The 19,804-nt window shown below is 41.8% G+C and overlaps 9 protein-coding genes across 9 annotated transcripts; 4 read left to right on the top strand and 5 right to left on the bottom strand.

Moving 5' to 3' along the window:
• Positions 1 to 260: 260 nt before the first annotated feature.
• Positions 261 to 1,350, top strand: SS1G_06784 (conserved hypothetical protein; the record flags this gene model as incomplete). Its single annotated transcript, XM_001592493.1, has 3 exons — positions 261 to 474; positions 542 to 1,156; positions 1,208 to 1,350. The coding sequence occupies 3 exons, from the start codon at positions 261 to 263 to the stop codon at positions 1,348 to 1,350; spliced, it is 972 nt and encodes a 323-aa protein (XP_001592543.1).
• Positions 1,351 to 2,240: 890 nt separating this feature from the next.
• On the bottom strand, positions 2,241 to 5,955 carry SS1G_06783 (hypothetical protein; the record flags this gene model as incomplete). The annotated part of the gene is made up of 3 exons (XM_001592492.1): positions 2,241 to 3,154; positions 3,214 to 5,256; positions 5,310 to 5,955. 3 exons carry the CDS (start codon positions 5,953 to 5,955, stop codon positions 2,241 to 2,243), a joined length of 3,603 nt encoding a protein of 1,200 aa, XP_001592542.1.
• Positions 5,956 to 6,376: 421 nt separating this feature from the next.
• On the bottom strand, positions 6,377 to 7,535 carry SS1G_06782 (DNA repair protein rhp51; the record flags this gene model as incomplete). Its single annotated transcript, XM_001592491.1, has 3 exons — positions 6,377 to 7,188; positions 7,239 to 7,386; positions 7,446 to 7,535. 3 exons carry the CDS (start codon positions 7,533 to 7,535, stop codon positions 6,377 to 6,379), a joined length of 1,050 nt encoding a protein of 349 aa, XP_001592541.1.
• Positions 7,536 to 8,774: 1,239 nt separating this feature from the next.
• On the bottom strand, positions 8,775 to 10,099 carry SS1G_06781 (hypothetical protein; the record flags this gene model as incomplete). Its single annotated transcript, XM_001592490.1, has 2 exons — positions 8,775 to 10,001; positions 10,049 to 10,099. 2 exons carry the CDS (start codon positions 10,097 to 10,099, stop codon positions 8,775 to 8,777), a joined length of 1,278 nt encoding a protein of 425 aa, XP_001592540.1.
• Positions 10,100 to 11,083: 984 nt separating this feature from the next.
• On the bottom strand, positions 11,084 to 12,528 carry SS1G_06780 (predicted protein; the record flags this gene model as incomplete). The annotated part of the gene is made up of 4 exons (XM_001592489.1): positions 11,084 to 11,320; positions 11,374 to 11,500; positions 11,871 to 11,913; positions 12,507 to 12,528. The coding sequence occupies 4 exons, from the start codon at positions 12,526 to 12,528 to the stop codon at positions 11,084 to 11,086; spliced, it is 429 nt and encodes a 142-aa protein (XP_001592539.1).
• A 422-nt stretch (positions 12,529 to 12,950) lies between these two features.
• Positions 12,951 to 13,840, top strand: SS1G_06779 (hypothetical protein; the record flags this gene model as incomplete). Its single annotated transcript, XM_001592488.1, has 4 exons — positions 12,951 to 13,134; positions 13,201 to 13,229; positions 13,285 to 13,431; positions 13,487 to 13,840. The coding sequence occupies 4 exons, from the start codon at positions 12,951 to 12,953 to the stop codon at positions 13,838 to 13,840; spliced, it is 714 nt and encodes a 237-aa protein (XP_001592538.1).
• Positions 13,841 to 14,481: 641 nt separating this feature from the next.
• On the top strand, positions 14,482 to 15,691 carry SS1G_06778 (hypothetical protein; the record flags this gene model as incomplete). The annotated part of the gene is made up of 2 exons (XM_001592487.1): positions 14,482 to 14,542; positions 14,631 to 15,691. The coding sequence occupies 2 exons, from the start codon at positions 14,482 to 14,484 to the stop codon at positions 15,689 to 15,691; spliced, it is 1,122 nt and encodes a 373-aa protein (XP_001592537.1).
• A 318-nt stretch (positions 15,692 to 16,009) lies between these two features.
• Positions 16,010 to 16,788, bottom strand: SS1G_06777 (hypothetical protein; the record flags this gene model as incomplete). The annotated part of the gene is made up of 2 exons (XM_001592486.1): positions 16,010 to 16,641; positions 16,722 to 16,788. The coding sequence occupies 2 exons, from the start codon at positions 16,786 to 16,788 to the stop codon at positions 16,010 to 16,012; spliced, it is 699 nt and encodes a 232-aa protein (XP_001592536.1).
• A 200-nt stretch (positions 16,789 to 16,988) lies between these two features.
• On the top strand, positions 16,989 to 19,189 carry SS1G_06776 (hypothetical protein; the record flags this gene model as incomplete). The annotated part of the gene is made up of 2 exons (XM_001592485.1): positions 16,989 to 17,292; positions 17,343 to 19,189. 2 exons carry the CDS (start codon positions 16,989 to 16,991, stop codon positions 19,187 to 19,189), a joined length of 2,151 nt encoding a protein of 716 aa, XP_001592535.1.
• Positions 19,190 to 19,804: the final 615 nt, after the last annotated feature.

The raw sequence follows: 19,804 nt of genomic DNA, 5'->3' as shown, positions 1-19,804 counted from the left end.
TTCCAGATTCAGAACTGCAATCCCTTGAAGAAGCGCATCTTGAGAATCTAGAATTCATCGAGCCCAACATCATTGAATTTCAAGCAACTGAGTTCTTACTCGACTGTTCGACAGCCAACTATCACACCCGAATTGAGTTCTGTGCCGTTGCAATCTACTGCCAGATTCCTCTACCTAGCTGATCTTGAAGACAGCAAGAGCAACAACATTCAACCGGACCTTGAGTATTTCCAGGTCAACTACATTCAACAATAATCGAGATGTCTTTCTTATTTTCTGCACCAGTCGATATTGATATCGTTCTTGAAGATGGAGATAGTCGGGAAACAGTGGAGGTTAAAAACAAAAGTACCAAGGAAAGGGTACCACTTTACAAAGACGGTGAATCGGTTAGAGGAGCTGTCACTATTAGACCTAAGGATGGAAAAAGGTTAGAGCACACAGGTATTAAAGTGCAATTTATTGGAATGATTGGTAAGTCACATCTTTTAGATATTTGGTCAACATACTGGTTTCATTTTACTAACCTTAGACCTCACAGAAATGTTTTACGATCGAGGAAATCACTATGAGTTTTTGTCATTAGGACAAGAGCTTGCTGCCCCTGGCGACTTACAACACCCACAAGCTTATGACTTCAATTTCAAAAATGTCGAAAAACAATACGAATCTTACAATGGTATTAATGTCAAGTTACGTTATTTTATTAAAGTCACGGTCTCTAGACGAATGGCAGACGTTATCCGCGAGAAGGATCTTTGGGTTTTCTCTTATAGAATTCCTCCGGAGATGAATAGTTCCATCAAAATGGATGTTGGTATTGAGGATTGCTTGCATATCGAATTTGAATACTCAAAATCGAAATACCACCTCAAAGATGTTATCGTTGGCCGCATTTATTTCTTGTTGGTTCGTCTCAAGATTAAACATATGGAATTGTCTATTATTCGAAGGGAGACCACCGGAACACCCCCCAACCAGTACAATGAAAGCGAAACTTTGGTGCGATTTGAGATCATGGATGGCTCACCATCAAGAGGAGAGACTATTCCTATTAGACTTTTCCTCGGCGGCTTTGATTTGACTCCTACTTTCCGCGAAGTCAACAAGAAATACTCCACCCGTTATTATTTGAGTTTAGTTCTCATTGATGAGGGTAAGTCATTTCTTTTAACTCTTCTTCGAAACCTAACTAACAACCACACAGATGCCCGACGTTATTTCAAACAATCTGAAATCGTTCTTTACCGTCAACAACCAGAAGATGCTTTAGCCCTCGGCCAACAGACCAAGATTGCTGGTGCACATTCAGCTCCTAGTCCTGCGGCTCAGAAGCGAATCTCTGCTTAAATAATCGCATGTCCTGAAATTTTGACTAATTTCTTTCGTTTCTAATACGTTGATACCAACAGCCTATTTTCTTTTCTTATTTTTACTTTTCCTTTTGCGTGCGTACTTATGGGTTTTAGATAATGGACTGAAATGCATGCATGAATCGATCTGATCATTGGGGGGAACAACCAGTTCAGTAAAAATACTAAGATATGAGGAGATACTTACTTGAAGGCCAGGAAAAAGTTTCAGGGTGGCATTTTCGTGAATGTACAATACGAGTCTCTGGAAGGCTTTGATAGATAGCTGATATGGCGGGTTTCTTCCTTGCTTGAAGTAACTTTTACTTTTACGAGTAAGGGCTAAAATGCTAGGATGTCATGAATAAATAAAGATATTTAAATGAAGACTCACTTCTGCACCTGTACCTGTATTTGTGTCGAACTAACTAAATAATGTAGTTCAAATTCTTCTTCATCACCTTTTACATACCATGCTGTATTTATTCCACTGACTGACTTATAAATGAAGGAAATAAATAAATCCCACAAATCCGCCCATAAATCAATCAATTAATCAATCGTCCAGGTAATTTATACGATTCCATAAAAAAATATGTATAATTTCTATCCTTACAACATCGCCTGAGAAGATACCAAAACCATCTTCTTTTTCTTTGAAAGAAGATCTCATCATGATCTATCCATTCATTCATTCATCCATCGATACCTACTCAAGTATGCCTGCCAAATCAATCAACCAATCAATCAAAACCAACCGATCATTTACGCCTATTACCTTGTTTGTTTGTCTGTCGCTCGCTCGCTCACACGCTCTCGCATACATTACATCTTTTCATTTTGTGGCCTCTTTTCTTCTTCTTAATGGAATTATCTCCTGCTTGAGATTCACATTTCCATCATATCAGCACCACCAATACCATCCCCACCACCTAAACTAAATCTTCCATTTTCAATTGCCGCCACGCGATCCAATTCTTCCTGATATCCTCTCCTAACATCCGCCAATGTAACTACTCTTCTCTTTACATTAACACCCTCATCATCTTTCCCTCCTTTCGAAATACCCCTTCCAGTCCCTCTTCCTCCATTTCCTGCATCTTTCCCTCTAACCCCTTCACATAAAATCCACGCATGTTTTGGATCCACACAACTCAATGCATTAATAACCGCTACGTATTGTTTCGTAACTAATGTCTCTCCTTCTTCACCGAATTCTCCACTTCCTATTTTACTATCGCTTTCGGAAGATGCTTGGAGACGGTATAATCTTTCTAGAGAAATAGCTGCCGCGCCACGGAAATCGGAATGTTGAATCCGCCACGCGTAAAGGATTTTGTGATATGGGACACCATTTGTGACTTCAATGATATTCGAGCATTTCTGTGCAAGTATCTCATCGACAAGGTCTTGAAGTCCGAGGAAAGGGAAGGAAATAAGTTGGGTTGCGTGGGATGATTCACACATTTTGGTAATGAGTAGTCGAAGTGAGGAAGTTTGGAGGGCCGTATTTGTAAAGAGACATAGGGTTGAGTAAGCGAGTTCGTAGCGAGAGGTTTGGAGAGCAGCGTGAAAGAGACGACTGTGCATTTCGGTGCTAAGTTGAGGATCGTGTTGACTAGGTCTGATAAATTGTAGAGCTAGACGGGAGAAATCGATGACGAAGGAGTGCATTTTTTCGTTGTCATATAAAGAGACGATATGAGAATAATATTCTGGGAGACCTACGTTCAGAAGGTTCTTTTCCGTTTCGTCTAGAAGACCTGAACTGTGTGTGTTTGCGTGTTTGTGATCTGGATATGCTAAGAGGATAGAAGTTAGTTGAACGACCTCTTGATGGTAAATTGAAGGAAGAACTTACCCATTCCAAAAGCAGCCTTCTTAAAGTGCAATGCCGCAGTGCGAGGATCATTAGCAGCCAGACAAGCTCTTCCTTGAATATATGTGGAGAATGAATCGTGTTCAGTGAAGCGAGAAAATTCCATGGCCAAATCAGAGTGATTTTGCTTCAATAAGAAACATTGAATAATAGCAGGCGAAGATTCGTATGTACTATCCGGCTTGCATAATTCTATAATGAAGTCCATCAAGGCTGTAGACATCGATACTCCTTGGTCTAACCCGAATAAATGTCTATGAACACCTTCTAGGACTGTGACAGTCTCATAGGTTATTGACTTCTTTGACAAACTTGATGTTGATCCATCCAAGGAATTTGAGCGTTCACGAGTTGTAAGAGGTAAGTCAATTTGAGTTTTAGCCAACCAAGAAACAAGTTCGAGTCTCTTGAGCATAATCAGAAGCTGATTGAAAACTGCGCTGGTCTCAAATTGAATTCCCTCCTCCCCGTGATTAATTTCAACCTCAATGAGAATTAACAAAAGGAGCTGATCAAGACAAATGCTTCGATGTAGCTCAATAGTCTCTTGAACACCCTTAACAATCAGCCTATTGCCAGTGTTGGCCAAGGGTAACGGATGTCTCAATTCGCTTCCAATGGATGTTATCATGAAGTCAAGAAGAGATTCATATACATGAGGATTGACATCCCTGAATGTACCTCCCAAATTTGTCACTAGCTGATGATACTCCTCATCACCAATTTGATTCGAATAATCACAACCGTCGTAAAGCATCTTCATTCTAGCTGCCGGAAGCAAGGTTGGCTCTTGGTAAAGCTGACCTAATATAGCTGAGCGGAAGCCATGATATAGAACATCTGGGACCGCCTCACCGAACAAAGATCCAGCAGTAAGGAGAGTAGATACATATTCCATGCTAGCAGGAGTCTGTTCGGGGTTGTGCCATATTCTCTCTAAACCACTACAATCTCGGACTGCTGATAATCCATCGGCTGAGACAATCCAAGGCATATCTCCCATAGGGTCAATTGTCAAAGATAAAGCTTCACCTCTTTGTCTGTCCAACTCAATAAGCAGTCGATAAAATCGTCTCCATTGTGCATCAGTGGCAAGGCGAAATTGTTCAAAATCAACACCTCCATCAGATGCTCGATTTAATGTGGCGGTAATGGCAATACTGGAACATAATCTCTCAGGTAATGGTGCAGATCTGCGTGGTGTATCCCTCGATGTCCCTAGACCTTTTTCGTAGATGGCCAATCCGGTCTCTATGGTCGTGTGGGTGAATTTACCCGGATATAGTATGTATGCTAACCACTTGTCTGTTGAGTCCGAGGCATCGCCAGAATAGACGGTGGGTAAGGGTGTTTGGGCCAAACTTTCGCTCACCATAGCTTCCCAGCCCTCTTCCCACAATTTCTCAATCCTTTCTTCAGAATCATTCCCAAAATAAAGCTTTTGTACTCGATAAGTTGTATTGTTTTTCCATAAGGTCCATAAAGTCAAGGAATTTCTTGTTCTATCCGGAACGACAGAGAAATCCGCCATGGTCCATAGGTCTGAAGTAGGGGCTTGAGGGACTAATGTATTATTAGGGAAAGAGTCTGATACGACCAGGTTTCCAACCTCTGCGGCTGGAGTAACATTCCAGAATTTAAATTGCCCTTCACCAATCGGGGAGTATGTGACACATAGAGCGCTTTCGTCATTTTGGCCATATACTTTGACTAGTTGTGAATATGATGGGTCGATGACTGACTTTCTAGGGTTCTTATTATCTGTTTCCTGGCCAAGGATATCACCGACATATGCAATTCTTCCAGTAAATAAATTCCAAATTCGAAGATTATGATCGAGAGAAACAGTAAACGCATATGACTGTCCATCAATGCTGGTTGATGGCGAAGATATAGAAGTAACCGCGGATAATTCGACATTGGCATTTCCATATCGAATAGTGTTGGTTCCTTGGAAAGGTATTAAACTCTTTAGTCCATCTCTCCATCCACCTGGATTATAATGTATTTCTTTCCACTCGGAACCTATTTTAAGGGTTAGTCAGCCGCAGAGCTTCCACAATAGAGCTTCAACATACCATCTCCACCCGACTTTCTCTCTAACTTCAAAAGCCCTCCATCAAAATTAGAGATCAACAATTCATTGGCACTTAGCGCAACCATCCTATGAGGCTTTTTGAAGCTGAAGACCGAAGATATATATGACTTGCACCAGTTTCCAACATTATTCTCCGTGCTCGAAGGGCTGCGAAAGAAGTCCGGCCAAAGTCTCAAACTATAAAGGTGATGTGTTTCGGTCAACACAAATGCGCTGACGTAGTCATGTTCCTTACAATCTACAAAAGCAACGCAACCAGGTTTAATGGCACTCGGGAATTGTAATCTCAAAGTGAGATGTGCGTCTGGCGTGTTTTGTTGTCTCGATACATCGATCGCCTGTACTGACAACACCTTTCCATCTTCCAACACCCTCCACAAGTAGCTTCGAGGAAAGACGTCTTGTGTGCGATGATATATTGAACCGGCAGTAGCTAAGTACTTTTGTTTGAAAGCTTTTTCATCCTCCGCAATTGGAATCTCCGTAATATGAGGTCGCTTTTGTGCTATTCTTGAGGCTGGAGTTCCATGTGCAGGTAAACGAATCAAAATGGTAGAATTTTGAATGGGTGAATCGAGGTTTAGCCGTATCTCCTTGTAGGAATAGAAATGTGCTTTATCCGCCATTTTATCCCCATCAATCGCTGGTCTCATGAAGACTCTTGGTGAGTGTTAAGAGGTTGTCGCATTTTTGGTTTGTTTTGACGCGGTAAAACACATAGAAATCGCGAGCTTCAGCTTTTTAGGCGGCCGCTAGCGCCATTTTCCATTTACTATGGCCATTTCACTAAATGCATGCTTGCATGTGCATCGACATTATAAGAATTGGGTTGTGCTACTAATAAACTAAATACAACTGACTAATTCTATGATATTCATAAAAGTTTCGTTATGATGAAATGATAGAATCGCTCCCACCCAAGCTTCATACCAGAGCTCCATATGCCACCTATAACCGCTACCATGCCAGCTAAAGAGCAAAAAATACACATAAACCATAAGAATCCCGTAAAATCATGATATATAGATATCCCAGCAAGGAACTTATCTAATCCTTCTCAAGATCCTTTGGACTTGGATCTCCAATACCATCTTCATTGATAGCGAAAAGACAATCACTTTCTGGTAAACAAGGACTATCGTAGATCTTGCAAATTCTAGTCTCTCCACGACCCTTTTTGAGGCTCAATCTGGTTGTACTTGCGTGTGCAATGATATTACCTCCGATAGGCTTCTTAGGATCCGGGTTGAACATTGCGCTTGGTCCTCCATCAACTTGCGCAACAACTTGATTTGTGATAACCACAGCAATACCAAACTCATCGGCTAGACGTTGAAGCATGCGCATAAACTTTGCTAAATGCATTTGCCTGGAAGAGAGCTCACCTCTCCCTGTGAAATCTGTACGATAAAGCGCGGTGGCACTGTCGACAATGAGTAAGGAGAATCTGGTTTCGCACATCATTTGTGCTGCTTGATTGAGAAGTTGTAACTGATGATCGGAATTGTAGGCCCTTGCATATGCAACATTATCGAGAACTTCTTCGCCGGAAAGGCCATATCGATTGGCCACCGCAAGTAAACGAACAGGACGAAATGTCCCTTCCGTGTCAATATATAGACATTTACCTTCTCCGCCACCCATGTCGAATGGCAATTGACAAGTAACTGCTAAAGTATGACAAATTTGACTCTTTCCAGTACGAAACTCTCCAAATATTTCGGTGACAGATCCTGTTTCAACTCCTCCTGCTAGAAGTGTATCCAATTGCTTAGAACCAGTTGTGATAGATATTAGCTCGCTTCTTCGTTGATGCATTTCAGTGGCAGTTGTGAAACCCATGGGAACCAATTTTGATGCTATTAAAATATTAGCATGATTGTGATACTGACTGATCATAACTATTAACCTTCTGTCAAAATCTTTGTGGCCTTTTGCTCAGAGATACCCTTAATTTGTTCTAGAATTCGCCGCGGCGTATATGCGACAGACTCTACGGTGTTATATCCACCATCCACAATCATTTGAATATCTCTTTTAGTTAGACCTGCAACTCCCTGCTTTAACTGTTAGATAAAGTATAAGAATTTCGAGAAAAAGAGGAACGGCTTATTACCTCTAAAGCAGAGAGTGGCGTTGGAGCACCAGGACCTCCCATTCCTCCATCATCGCCAGACTGAGAAGCTTCAATTTCTTGTGAAGTCATATTTTGTGAGTGAGAGATTTGGATTTTAGTGAATGTTTTCGTTGAATTATCGGTAGTAACGAGTGGGATGAGAAATTAAACACGTTTATATGTCGTTGAAATGTGAAGATTTAAGGTCCCGGAAGGAATGGACGCGTTGTTGACGTGCACCCGAAGATTAGGCTATCGCCAAGTCACATGACTTTTTACTCGGCTGGTAGGGGGAGCTGAAGCAATATATTAATACAAAATTTAATCACAAAACAACATTTCCCGTTGAATCATCCACAATTAGCTCTCAGATGCAAATCAACTATCTAATCCCTACCATCAGGGAAAACCCATCTTCAGCCCACAAAACACCCTACCTCATCAACACCACAACACCTCCTCTCAACCACCTCACATCCCCAATTCCCTTCCCCTTCCCCTCACAAGCCCTCACAACCAAGCATCTTCTCAAACCCCTCCCTCATAATCAATCCATCAGCTTAAAACTACCTACCCACAAAACTATCAAACAAAGACTGTCCACCCGATATTCATCCCACCCATCCAGCAAACTCCCAGTCCCTTAATCCTCATATCCATAAATACAACGATCCAAGTTCCGGCCCCCTCCTCAATCCACGATCTCCTAGAATCCGACCAGATCCCGGAATACCTCCTTGCTGTGTGCCGCGGGCGGTGCTCCCGCCCCTTCCACACTCCACAAGCAATCCAATGGCCTATAAGTTCTCAGATTCTAATTTACAACCAGAACAAATGTAGACAGTAGGACACATTTTCAATATTACTGACTGCCTTTCGGATATGCTACGGATACTACTCTTGAATATATGGAGAAAATCCCACCCTGAGCTCTACGGGACAAACTAAACGAAAATATACATAGGATCCCCACTACAGCCCAATATCAATGATTATGACTCTTGAATATGTAAGTCTCATTTATTATCGTACATCTCATCGTTACTCATTAAGCTAGACTACCTAAGCAATATCATTACTTTTTATTTCCAAATAATCCTCCCCGAAGCAAATTTATCTCCACCCTTATCATACCAACTTTCCTTAGTTATGAAATATTGAAAATGGCTCTATTACTGACCAGTCAAATTTGATGCAACACCATCTCCATAATATGTAACGCCGTTGATGCTTCGATTGCATTGTCCAGCATTTCCTCCATGCGTAATCTATCATTCATTCATTCATCAAGGACTACCAAGTAGTATCGCCATATTTTTGTCCGCCACGCTAATCCATCGTTCTTCTTGACGGCAGCGAAACCATAGAAAATCTTGTCTTTTTCTGTAATTTGTTTGGCTGTAGTGGCGCAACATGGTCTGAGTTATTGACATTCCAACTCTCATGACGATTAACACCTTTTCCCTTCAAATCCAGTGTTGATTGAGTACCAAATGTGCCTGCTGGTAAAATCTCAAAACCAGAATTGACCTTCCTGACCGACTTATTTTGATGAAGTTCTCCAGGTATGAATTGTGAAGATGGAGAGCGACTTTTTAAAAGAGGAGCTCGGGATTCAACGTTATTATCAGTGTATCGTTGATCTTCAACTGGTTGACGATTGGTGCCATATGTGCTTACATGACTCGACGAAAATGGATTTGATTCCTCATCCTCAGGAAAAAGAGGAATTGATGAATATTGACCCTTGCCTTTGGTAGTTGGCTGATGAGAGAATGAAGGAAATGCTGGCGTCAAAACTTCCGGAGACGGAGTTCGAGTAGGATAATTGAACGGGCGGTTAGGTTGGGGGTGTTTAACACGAGAGAATGTTTCATCGGACTCATCAGAAGTTCCAGATGAGCGTTCGTTATCAGCAGCGGCAGCAGCATCAGAAATTGACTCATCGGATCGGCGAGCTCCACGAGGTCTATGAGTATAAACTCTACCATTTTCTGCATTGCCTTCAAGATGCTCAAGTGTCTCCTCATCATATTGATGTTCTCCGACTGTTCCAAAACGTAGTTGTGACGATCTTGTAGGTTTATAGGTTGCTCGTTGACGAGAAGAGCTACGAGGATCCGAGACAATAGTATCATCGTCACTTACACTTCTGTGGCTCGGAAGTATCGCAGATTCGCTATACCGGAAGTTTGGTTGACCATTCTTGGGTGGCGTTGGATGATTGTAACCATCGGGGGATGCGTGTGCGTTAGAGGTCGAATCTGGAGTAGAAGGCTCGTAGGATGAGTGGCGCTGGAGTTTGATGCTAGGAACAGGAGTATTTGTTCCAGAAATCCAGATTCCATCCACTTGTATACCACTTTGAATGGCGCGAACGCCGAACGGGACATCATGACCTTTGCTTGTCTCGACAAACTGTCCACTTTGTCGTAATTCTTGGATCTTCATACGCTTTTCCTCGTCTAGAATCTCCTGTCTTGCAACTATCCTGTTTGTCCATAATAATTTGATGTATCCCACGCAAAAAACTGCTACAATGGCGCATCCCAAAACCTGATATGAATTAGTTGACTGATTACAAATGTTTGCAGAGAGCTTACAAATGTCATCTTTTCCCACAACTGCCAGGAGTTGAAGAATGATATCGCCATGTTGAAATTGATTCTTAGTTGTATGTGACTTTGGTAAGAGTAATCGTATACTGTGTTTGGAAATCCCTCTGGTCGAAGTTGATACAAATCAAATGTCTGCAACAAGGAGGTAATTTCTTCAGACTCTGAAAAGCCTGTTTCCACCAGATATTGCAATAAATTTTTGAGAGAAGGAGAAATGAAAGTGACGGAGAGATTTTCTATATGTCCGCGAATTTCCTGACACCAAATTTGGAAGTCGCTCTCCCAGTAGATGTGGACTTTCTAGGAAAGAGTAATTTCCATCCAAGAATAAACGTGCTCAGTCGTAGAACTTCAAAGTAAAGCCGTAGTTGAAGGCAAGAGATACCTACTATCAAATCTATTTTCGTGTCAAGCTTTCCTTGGTATTTGAAAGTTTATCACCTCGACTATAAATTTGAAAGTACTTGCTGTCGCTGCTAAGCCTCTCTTTCTTCAATGTTTGCAATGGAAACGAACGTGGTATGTATGGCTGATGCTATTCAATCAGGAGGCTTAGAAAATCTGCGGTCGATAAGGAAGATGTTTGATGAAACGAGTGTGTGTATTCAGAATCAGGTGTGTGTCAGACATTGATCAAAATAAATTATTTGCATGTGGTGGTGGTGTGCTTGATGTAACTCAAAAAAGATGATGTTCGGTTTAGGAAGGTCAGTTGAAGAAGTGAATGCTCTCTTCTCTCTGACTTAGGAGAAGAACACTAGAACACCAGAACACCAGAACACCAAATAAAAGCTTCCGACATATCATTCCTTGTGTGTTGGCTCATCGGAAACCTGCAGATTGTACCACACTTTTGGGATTTCGTATGAACGTGGTATTCTCCAATATATATATTCGGAGATTTGCGGTGCGACAATCATGCATGCGTACCCAGCATCTTTTGTATGGTAGAAATTATTCCGGAGGACCCTCGAAAAACTGTACAACTCCAAATACCAGAAAAGGATCCAACTATCTGCTTTAACTAATGTCTACGAAAATGAATGAGAAATCGAGAAAACCCTTGGTTCTCGAAAAGTGGATCAGAAGACCTTTTCCAACGTTTGGAAGAAGAGTACCGAAACCTGGGTATCGAAGGGATGGGGGAATGAAACTTGATGTACAGATACGAGGTCCAACAAATCCGAATACATGAATACCATCATCATATTGAGTGTCGTATCTCAAAACCTTGTGTGTGCCTGCAGGTCTGGGTTTCTGGAGCTTTTTCTCAAACAAAAAAGAAAATTTATTTATAGCACCATGCATACGAAAACGTGCATAACATCGGCGAGATCGAATTGGCTGATATCCGTTTGCTTCTTCTTACCAGATGCATGCCATGCAGGTAGACCAGAAAGTTCATCAATCAGAGACCGTCGTTGACAGATTTTGCTCCTTGGTCACATCAGCTAGTTTAGATGATTTTTGGCCAACTTTGCTTCTGCTGTCAAGTGATACAAGAAACTCTAGAATTTTCCTGCAAGGGTTCTCATTATGATCCGCTCTGAATGTAGCTACATAGTGGTGATCACCACACCATTTGTGGGAGCAATATGGAGAGATTTTGAGAGAGGGGTGATAAGCTTAAAAGCACAACGTTATCCCCTTTCTTCGAAAAGATCTTGGGTGTTCGTTCATACCCATAATTGAACTTTCTTGATTCAAAGCAGGCTGACATTCAAAAACGCCTCCCCGCTTATCAAGTATGCTTAAGGGGCCAATACAGAGTAACTGCCTCGGAATGTATCATAAAAATGAAGGGTACTGGTATTGATGCCACGTCAAAGAATGAGAACCGGTAAGATCTTCTTAACAAAATCAGAAAACGTAAGAATAATTCCTTCGATTAGCGGCGGCTCGGGAAGGATTCGAAACTATGGAGACTAAGAAGGCTTAAACTGTGTTCTGACCACCTTGAAACATCTGATCAAGCCTTTAGAATATAAGATCAAGAGGGAAAGAAAGTCGGAATAAATCATAATACTCAAGGTCTTGCTCCCAAGGCATTGTTTTGTCTCAACCCTTTCACCATCGTATTGACTACAATTCATCCAAAATACTTGAGGAAATGTTGTTATCATTGCAATAACTGTCCCTAAATACTCAGCTATCAAAAGCATTTCAACTGCATTACGATCATAACTCGTGTGTTTATTAAAAATTTGTATATTTTCTAGCAGTTATTTCAGCTATCAAGAGCTGATGAACTTGGAAATCACATAAAGGTAGGACAACGGCATCATAAAGTTACAATAGGTAGATATCTACTCGTGTTGTAAGCTTACTCGAGTACCTCTCATAAGAAATCCTTCAACATTATCGTCCCTGAAAAGCTAGAATACGTCACACAGATTTAGTTACTCGTCCGGAGAATTGGATAAGACCCAGAGTAGGAACTTACCTCCCTTGTGCTCGAATGTCATGCTGTCGTTCGTTGGTATTGTGTTAAAAATCTCCAAATAAATCCAACTATCTATCCACATCTACCACCACCTACCCAACCATCTCTTCATCAAAGCATTCGGTGGGGCATTCTTCCAAACTATTGACAATGCCTTGGCATGATCGACCTCGGTTCGGCCAACTAGAAATCAATATCATGGACCCTCTCCCGTGATCAGCCCAGAAAACGGGGATATGAGAGTCCGAGTGGCTTAGGAAAATCATTCTAAATAAACAACCAATCATCCAATTCTTGCAACGAAAAGACGTCAAGACTTGATGTTTAGTTCTCGAAAAGTTCGAATATCCTCAGTAAATTTTGTTTTAAAGTCTTAGAAGTTTAAAAGACGATTGATTCATATCACGTAATTGCTTGCATTTAATACACCATACCTTATCCAACATGCCGATTATTCGAAATCCATTTGCGAGGAAACAGGACGTTCAGACTGGCTTACAGCCCTTCCAAGATCAGAATGCCTCGTCCCTTCCTTCTTTTGAGCGAGTCTCTACAGTCGCTTCTCGAGCATCTTCGATGAGCATCAAAACGGCGAAGAGTGAAGAGCCCCCGGAGTATAAAATGAGTGGTATGATACTTCTGTTCAGATGACCGGGTTTTACGGGAGACCCTTGCTGACAGGATGATTGAATAGTTGTGAACGATAGCGGCGTGTATTTACCTGTAAGTGTTGGCAAGCTCAAAATACATGTGCCAATTTGACTGACCATTCCAAAAGCCTTCTCCACCTGAAAAGAAGAGTTTCTGGCCTCGCAGCAAGGGCAATCTCTCTGTAACCTCAATCAATACCCGAACGACTTCAAATGATGAGATTGATCCTTTTCCGATCTCCAGAGAATCTTTTGATTCATATAGAAGATCATTCGTAAGTTTATACTTCCACTAATCGCTATCTGAGAAACTCTTCTGACTTTGAAAAGGATATCTCAGCTAGATCACCTATAAGTCCCATCGATGGATATAGTGGACGTCAAAGTCTTGATTCTGCAAGACTGCCTCAAATGCAAAGATCCGCCATTGGTAATAGACGATTCGATAGACAGCCACCTACAGCCGAAGAAGGATTCGAAGAGGTGGGGTTAAATGATGCCGCCAATGACTCCACAAAGCAGATTAAGAAGAAGGGCTTCTTCTCGAAATTTGGTGATGAAGCACTTCCATCGTTTCATATGCCAGGGAGGAAGCGTGGTCAGAGTGGTACAGGGGAAGAGCTTGGTAACTTTCCAAAGCCAGGCAGTACGACTCCAAATGTCGAAGTTGATGAGGTTCGCTAAGGCATATGATGAAGTTTATGAACTTTCAGGAAAATTTGAAATTCATGGGCGTTCGGGTCAGATCTTTGTACCATGTTGTGCTGGTACCTACAATCGCTTGGAAACCGGTCATAGAAATATTATGGCGGGGTCATACATCAATTCCAGATGCCGCAAAGCTGCTGGTATAATAATAATAATGTAAAAATGTAATGACACATGAGGTTCATTCGGTGATGTCGGACGAGTGTAATCGTTGGAACTAAAAGATCATGGCTTTCTAGTACCTATGGCTACTCTTCCTAGATGTACAAGGGTTTCGTACCACAAGATTGAGTAGTAAATACTAGGGATATGACTCTCATGTATCAATTGAGAATATAAATGAAAAGAGGCAGATGGGGAAAGGAAGTCAGATGTAATAGAATCATGACTCGAAAGAAGTTCTTAAAATTAGCCACTTGGTTAGCTAAATGTCCTAAATTCATTATGGAGTACCTATGATGGAATTTGGCGGGGCACGCTCGAGGATTAGCGTTATCAACTAGCTTATCGTCAGAAGTGAAAAAAAGTTATTCTGCCATTTCCAGAACTTTTTTCCTACATCAATCAATCACCTTTTCAACCCTACAACTAATACTCGGCACTTCTCGAACCTTCAAATGGCGAAGACCAAACCAGGAAATAAGAAAGACTACAAACGCGAAAAAGCTGCCCTCAATCGTAGCTCCGCAAAATCTACAAAAGCCTCTTCACCGCCCGCAAATCCAATGGATTTATTGCTAAAAGCAACGAAAATGTTGCAGGAAAGGCGATATTGAAGGCGCGGTCCCTTTTGCGAAAAAGGCATTGGAATTGGTGGATGTACAGGCAATTGAGGCACTCCCTGTATTAAATTTATTAGGGGAGGTTCATGTGGAATTGGGAGATGTCGATTCAGCGAGACAATATTTTATGCAAGCCGCAGGAATAGATGAGGATGGAGAAGTTAGTGAGGAACTTGGAGGTGGAGCGGAGAAATTCTTATGGTTGGCACAATTGAGTGAGGATGGTGGAGAGGATAGTGTTGGATGGTATGAGAAGGGAGCTATTAGTCTTAAAGCACAGATTGGAGCTTTATTGGAGAAGATGGAGAAGAATAAGTTGGATGATGCAGGACTTGCTATTTTGGAAGAGAAGAGGAGGAAGTTGGCGGTGGCGCTTTGTGGTGTTGTAGAGGTTTACATGACTGATTTATCATGGGAAGAGGATGCAGAACAGAAATGCGAGGCGTTGGTCACAGAAGCTACAATGGTCGCACCAAATTATCCTGAGCCATGGCAGACATTGGCAAATGTTAGGATATCACAGACTAGGATGGGAGATGCACAAGCAGCCCTGAAGAGGAGTTTAGATCTGTGGAAAGATTTACCTCCCGAGAATGATGTCGTCCCGGATTTCCCCACGAAAGTCAGTCTAGCAAGATTATTGATGGAGGCAGATATGGATATAGAAGCCATTGAAGTACTGGAACGTTTAGTGGGAGAGGATGATACTAGTGTTGAGGTCTGGTACTTGGGTGGTTGGGGATTATACATCATGGGAGAAAAACAAAAGAATGGGGAGAACGCACAGCAAGAAAACAATGTCGATGGGGAAAGTTGGAAGGTCTCTTGGATTTCAAGTCAACAGTGGCTAAATCATTGCCTTCGACTTTTTGAGCAACAAGATTATGAAGATGAACGTCTTGGGGCACACGCTAAGGAGCTTATTTCCATTTTAAATACTGAATTAGGAGAGGAAGCAGTCAACGCCGAAGCCGAAGTTGAAGGGGATGGGGATGGGGAAGGTTGGGAGTACAGTGATGATGATGAAGAAATGGTCGAATCATGAAATACACCCTTTAAGTACAACAAAGGTTGAAAAGTTTTTGATTCTAAAAGGATAATGGAACGTATCCTGGCGTTTGTATAGGATGAGCACAACGAATGAACAGTTGCTGCGACGATAGATAATAAAAGAATTATGGCAGTCATCTTATTGACATATTTGTATTTGATATGAACTGTGAACCTAGGACATTATTCCACCCCTTTTCTTGCTTCACTTAGTCTCCTTAGTTATCTTTATGGACGGTATTCTCCCTGTAGATTGTCCAAACCAACGCCAGCAATGCAACTCCGTACCGGAAATGATTTTCATCCATATCAATCACGCCTCCACCTTCAACTTATCTACACCCTCAACAGGCACATCATCATAATCCTCATCTTCCTCAACCTTTCCAGCCATGCCTCTCTCCCAAAGTTGTCTCCCAGTGAGTGCAACAACGGCGTCCTTGCCCTTATTCTTCTTTTTCTCGGCCGCTTCTTCCTCTGCTTCCTCCTTAAGCTTAATCTCCTCCATCTCTTTTTGGAACGCCTCTCTCCACTTCATGAATGACTCTCGCGTAACTGGCTCTCCGTGGAACTTCTTATTTTCCTCGGCTTCTACAGCCAACAATTTCTCCTCATGTTCTTTCTCCTTCGCTTCCTGTCTTTGCGCAATAAGTTGCTCTGCATTTTCTTTCAAAGTAGACACCAATGTAAACACCATGGCCATCCCCAAATTCTCCTCGATTGTCTCGGTTAATCCATCGAGAAGGAGTTGTTTATCAGTTGCGACGCTGAAATATGGATGAATGGGCGCATTAGGTGTTGGGAGTAAATCTAGAATAGGTGGTTCTTCAGGATATTCTTCTGGGTATTTGACTTGCAGGAGCATAGTAGGAGGTTCCGAATCATCGCCATCTTCGTTTGTGACATCTAGTAGAACCGATACTCGATATTCCGTCTCGGATATATCTGTGAAAAGTGTTAGGTGAACTCTTGCGGAGTGGTACAACCACGGGAAGCCCATAGCTGAAATTGTCGCAAAAACATACCATGAATCTCATCAGGGAAAATACTATCGAGGACCTCCCTCTCCTCAACTTGTTCTTCTCTTCCCATCTTGTATAATTGCTTTAACCTTTTCCTCTAAACTAAAGAGTTTCGTGGGGTGAGTGGTGGGTTGAATGTGTGCTACCCAAGATTGGCTTAGCGCCGATTGGAAAAAGTTTATCTTTTATCTGTCGGAGGCAGAAAAAAAAGTTCCCAAGGAAACCACGAGCCAGCCCATCTGTACAAATAAAATCAGCAATTGTACCAAAATGGCTCCAGTATCAACCTCGAAAACCGTGGTGACGGGCATGAAGAGAAAGTCGGCACCTGCGAAAGATGTTCATGTGAAGGAAAACAAAAAAGCGAAAATCGATTCGGGGAAAAAGAAAATGGATTCAAAACCCAAAGCTAAGCCTGTGAAGAAGGTCGAATCCGAGAGTGAAGAGGATTCCGATTCTGATGATGGAGGCGCAGCTTTGGATTCTGCTTCTGCAGATGGTTCGGATAGTGATACGGAAATGAAAGAAGTTGAGGGCATACATCCAGATAGAATTAAGGCTGTTGCCGCCAACAGTAAGCTCTTTTTATGTATTTTTTCATGTATTCCTACTTACACATTTCAGGTCAATCATCGAAGGAGGCACATGCGAAACAAAAGCAATTGGCAAATGAAAGAAAAGCAGCAAAACCTTTAGCAGATCAATTGGCACGCACGAAGAAAATTTGGGAACGTTTACGCCGAAAGTCGCATGTTCCAAAGGACGAGAGGAAACAATTGGTTGAGGAACTTTTCGAGCTCATCACCGGCAGAATCAAGGATTTCGTTCTTAAACATGACAGTGTGAGAGTTGTTCAGACCGCCGTCAAATATTCGAATCCGGAGCAGAAACGTTTGATCGCAAAGGAGCTTGCAGGAACATATCGACAATTGGCTGAGAGCAGATACGCCAAGTTCTTGATTGGAAAATTGCTGGTTCAAGGAGATGATGAAATTAGAGATCTCATTGTTCCAGAGTTCTATGGACATGTTCGTCGACTTATCAAGCACCCTGAAGCTGGATGGATTCTCGATGATATTTACCGTGGAGTGGCTACTAAACAACAAAAGGCTATTATCCTTCGAGAATGGTATGGTGCCGAATTCGCCGTTATGGAGAGAGACACATCTAAGTTCTTGACTGGAGAACTCTCAGAAATCTTGGCTGCTGAACCTGGAAAGCGAGCACCAATCATGCGATATCTACAAGAAATGATCAATCATCTCTTGCAGAAGAAGACCAACGGTTTCACCCTCCTTCATGATGCTATGTTACAATATTTCCTCAATGCCAAACAAGGTACCGAGGAGATCACTGACTTTATCGAGTTATTGAAGGGTGATGAAGAAGGTGATTTGATGAAGAATCTGGCATTCACTAAGTCTGGAGCAAGAGTAGTTTGCCTTGCTTTAGCATATGGAGGTGCCAAGGACCGTAAACACATCCTCAAGATGTACAAAGATACACTACAACTGATGGCAGGAGATCCAAACGGACATATTGTCATTCTTACTGCATACGAAGTCATTGATGATACAGTCTTGACAGCGAAATCTATTTTCCCAGAGTTGCTTAGCAAGGATGAAGAGAAACAAGCTGAGAACATTGTGTTTTCTGCTAATGACCTCAACGCACGTACCACACTTCTTTACCTTTTCCAAGGTCGCTCAAAATCCCTCTTCCCAGCAAGCCATAACTCAGATCTCGAAATTCTCTCTGAAGTTGACACAATCCGACCCACCACCTCCAAGAAAGACCCAGAAATCCGTCGCCAAGAATTAATCAAGGCTCTATCCCCCTACCTCCTAAAGGCTATTGCCTCCGCATCCAGAGAGCTCATCGCCACATCTTTCGGATGTCAATTTTTAACTGAGGTTCTTTTCGGCGCTGAAGGGGATAAATCGGCAGCTCTTGAGTCACTTGCTGAAGCGGTATCCGGAGACCCAACATATATTCAACCTCCTGTTGAAGAAGGAGCTGTTAGTGAAGAACCACCTTCTCACATCGCAAGCACACCTTTCGGTGGAAAAATGATTAAATCTCTCATCGCAGGTGGTCGTTACGATCCAGCTACTAAATCTATCATCCCGATCGTACCAGCTTTGAATTTTGCGGATATTTTGTATCCACATATTAAGGAGTTTATCGTTGAATGGGCAACTGGTTCAAGTTCATTCGTGGTAGTTGCTTTATTGGAATCTGAATCTTTCGGAAAGAAGGATGAGGTTAAGAAAGTTTTAACGAAGAACAAGAAGAAGTTGGAGAAGGCAGCGAAAGAAGAGACGGTGGAGCAAAAAGCTAAGAGGGAGGAGTTTGAAGCGAAGGAGGAGGAAAAGAAAGCTAGCGGGAAGGGTGCTGTTAAGAAAGGAAAGGGGACGAAGGAGAGGGAGGTGGGTAATAAGGGATCAAGTATGATTTTGGTTATGATCTAAAATTAGAATGGGAGAGTGAGAATATGAAGAGACACACAGTGCCGGTGTATAGTTTGCATTGTAGGAGTCTGGCGTTGTATTAAAAAGTGATCTATAGATACCTAGATCCTTTGCCTTGGTATCCAATGTACTCAATATAATGTTGCATGACAAAATACGTATTGTCGACGTAACAGGCTGCAAGTTGACTTGATGTGAATCTGATTTCCGTGGATCTAGAAGGGAAATCGAGGGCTAATTAGATTTTATATAAATCTTTGAGTTGGAAATTTGCGCTTTTGGAGTTTAGTGAGAAGATTCATGGAAGTCCAGAAATTCAATTAGATCCCGAGAAGTATAATTGTAAGGACAGAAAGTACACAATTAATTATCTTCTCGCTTTTCTTTACCTTCATCATCTACGTATACATTATATGCTAGAAATAGACTTGTTACTTTTATGTGAGTAGATATTTTTACTGGTTTATCTACCTGTCAATGTTTTTTTTATTTCTATCGATACTGTTGATAGTTCCTCTTCGGTATTTCATCATCGTAAATAGGTAGCCGTCTGAACTCCGTTTTGTGCTATGCATTACATTTTTTCCCCTTTATATCCAGGTTTGCGTTTTCTAC

Source organism: Sclerotinia sclerotiorum, genomic scaffold, assembly GCF_000146945.2.
Source record: "Sclerotinia sclerotiorum 1980 UF-70 scaffold_8 genomic scaffold, whole genome shotgun sequence".
NCBI classification, from domain to species: domain Eukaryota; kingdom Fungi; phylum Ascomycota; class Leotiomycetes; order Helotiales; family Sclerotiniaceae; genus Sclerotinia; species Sclerotinia sclerotiorum.
Note: the sequence above shows the minus strand (reverse complement) of the source record. Positions and strands in the feature narration are given on the sequence as shown.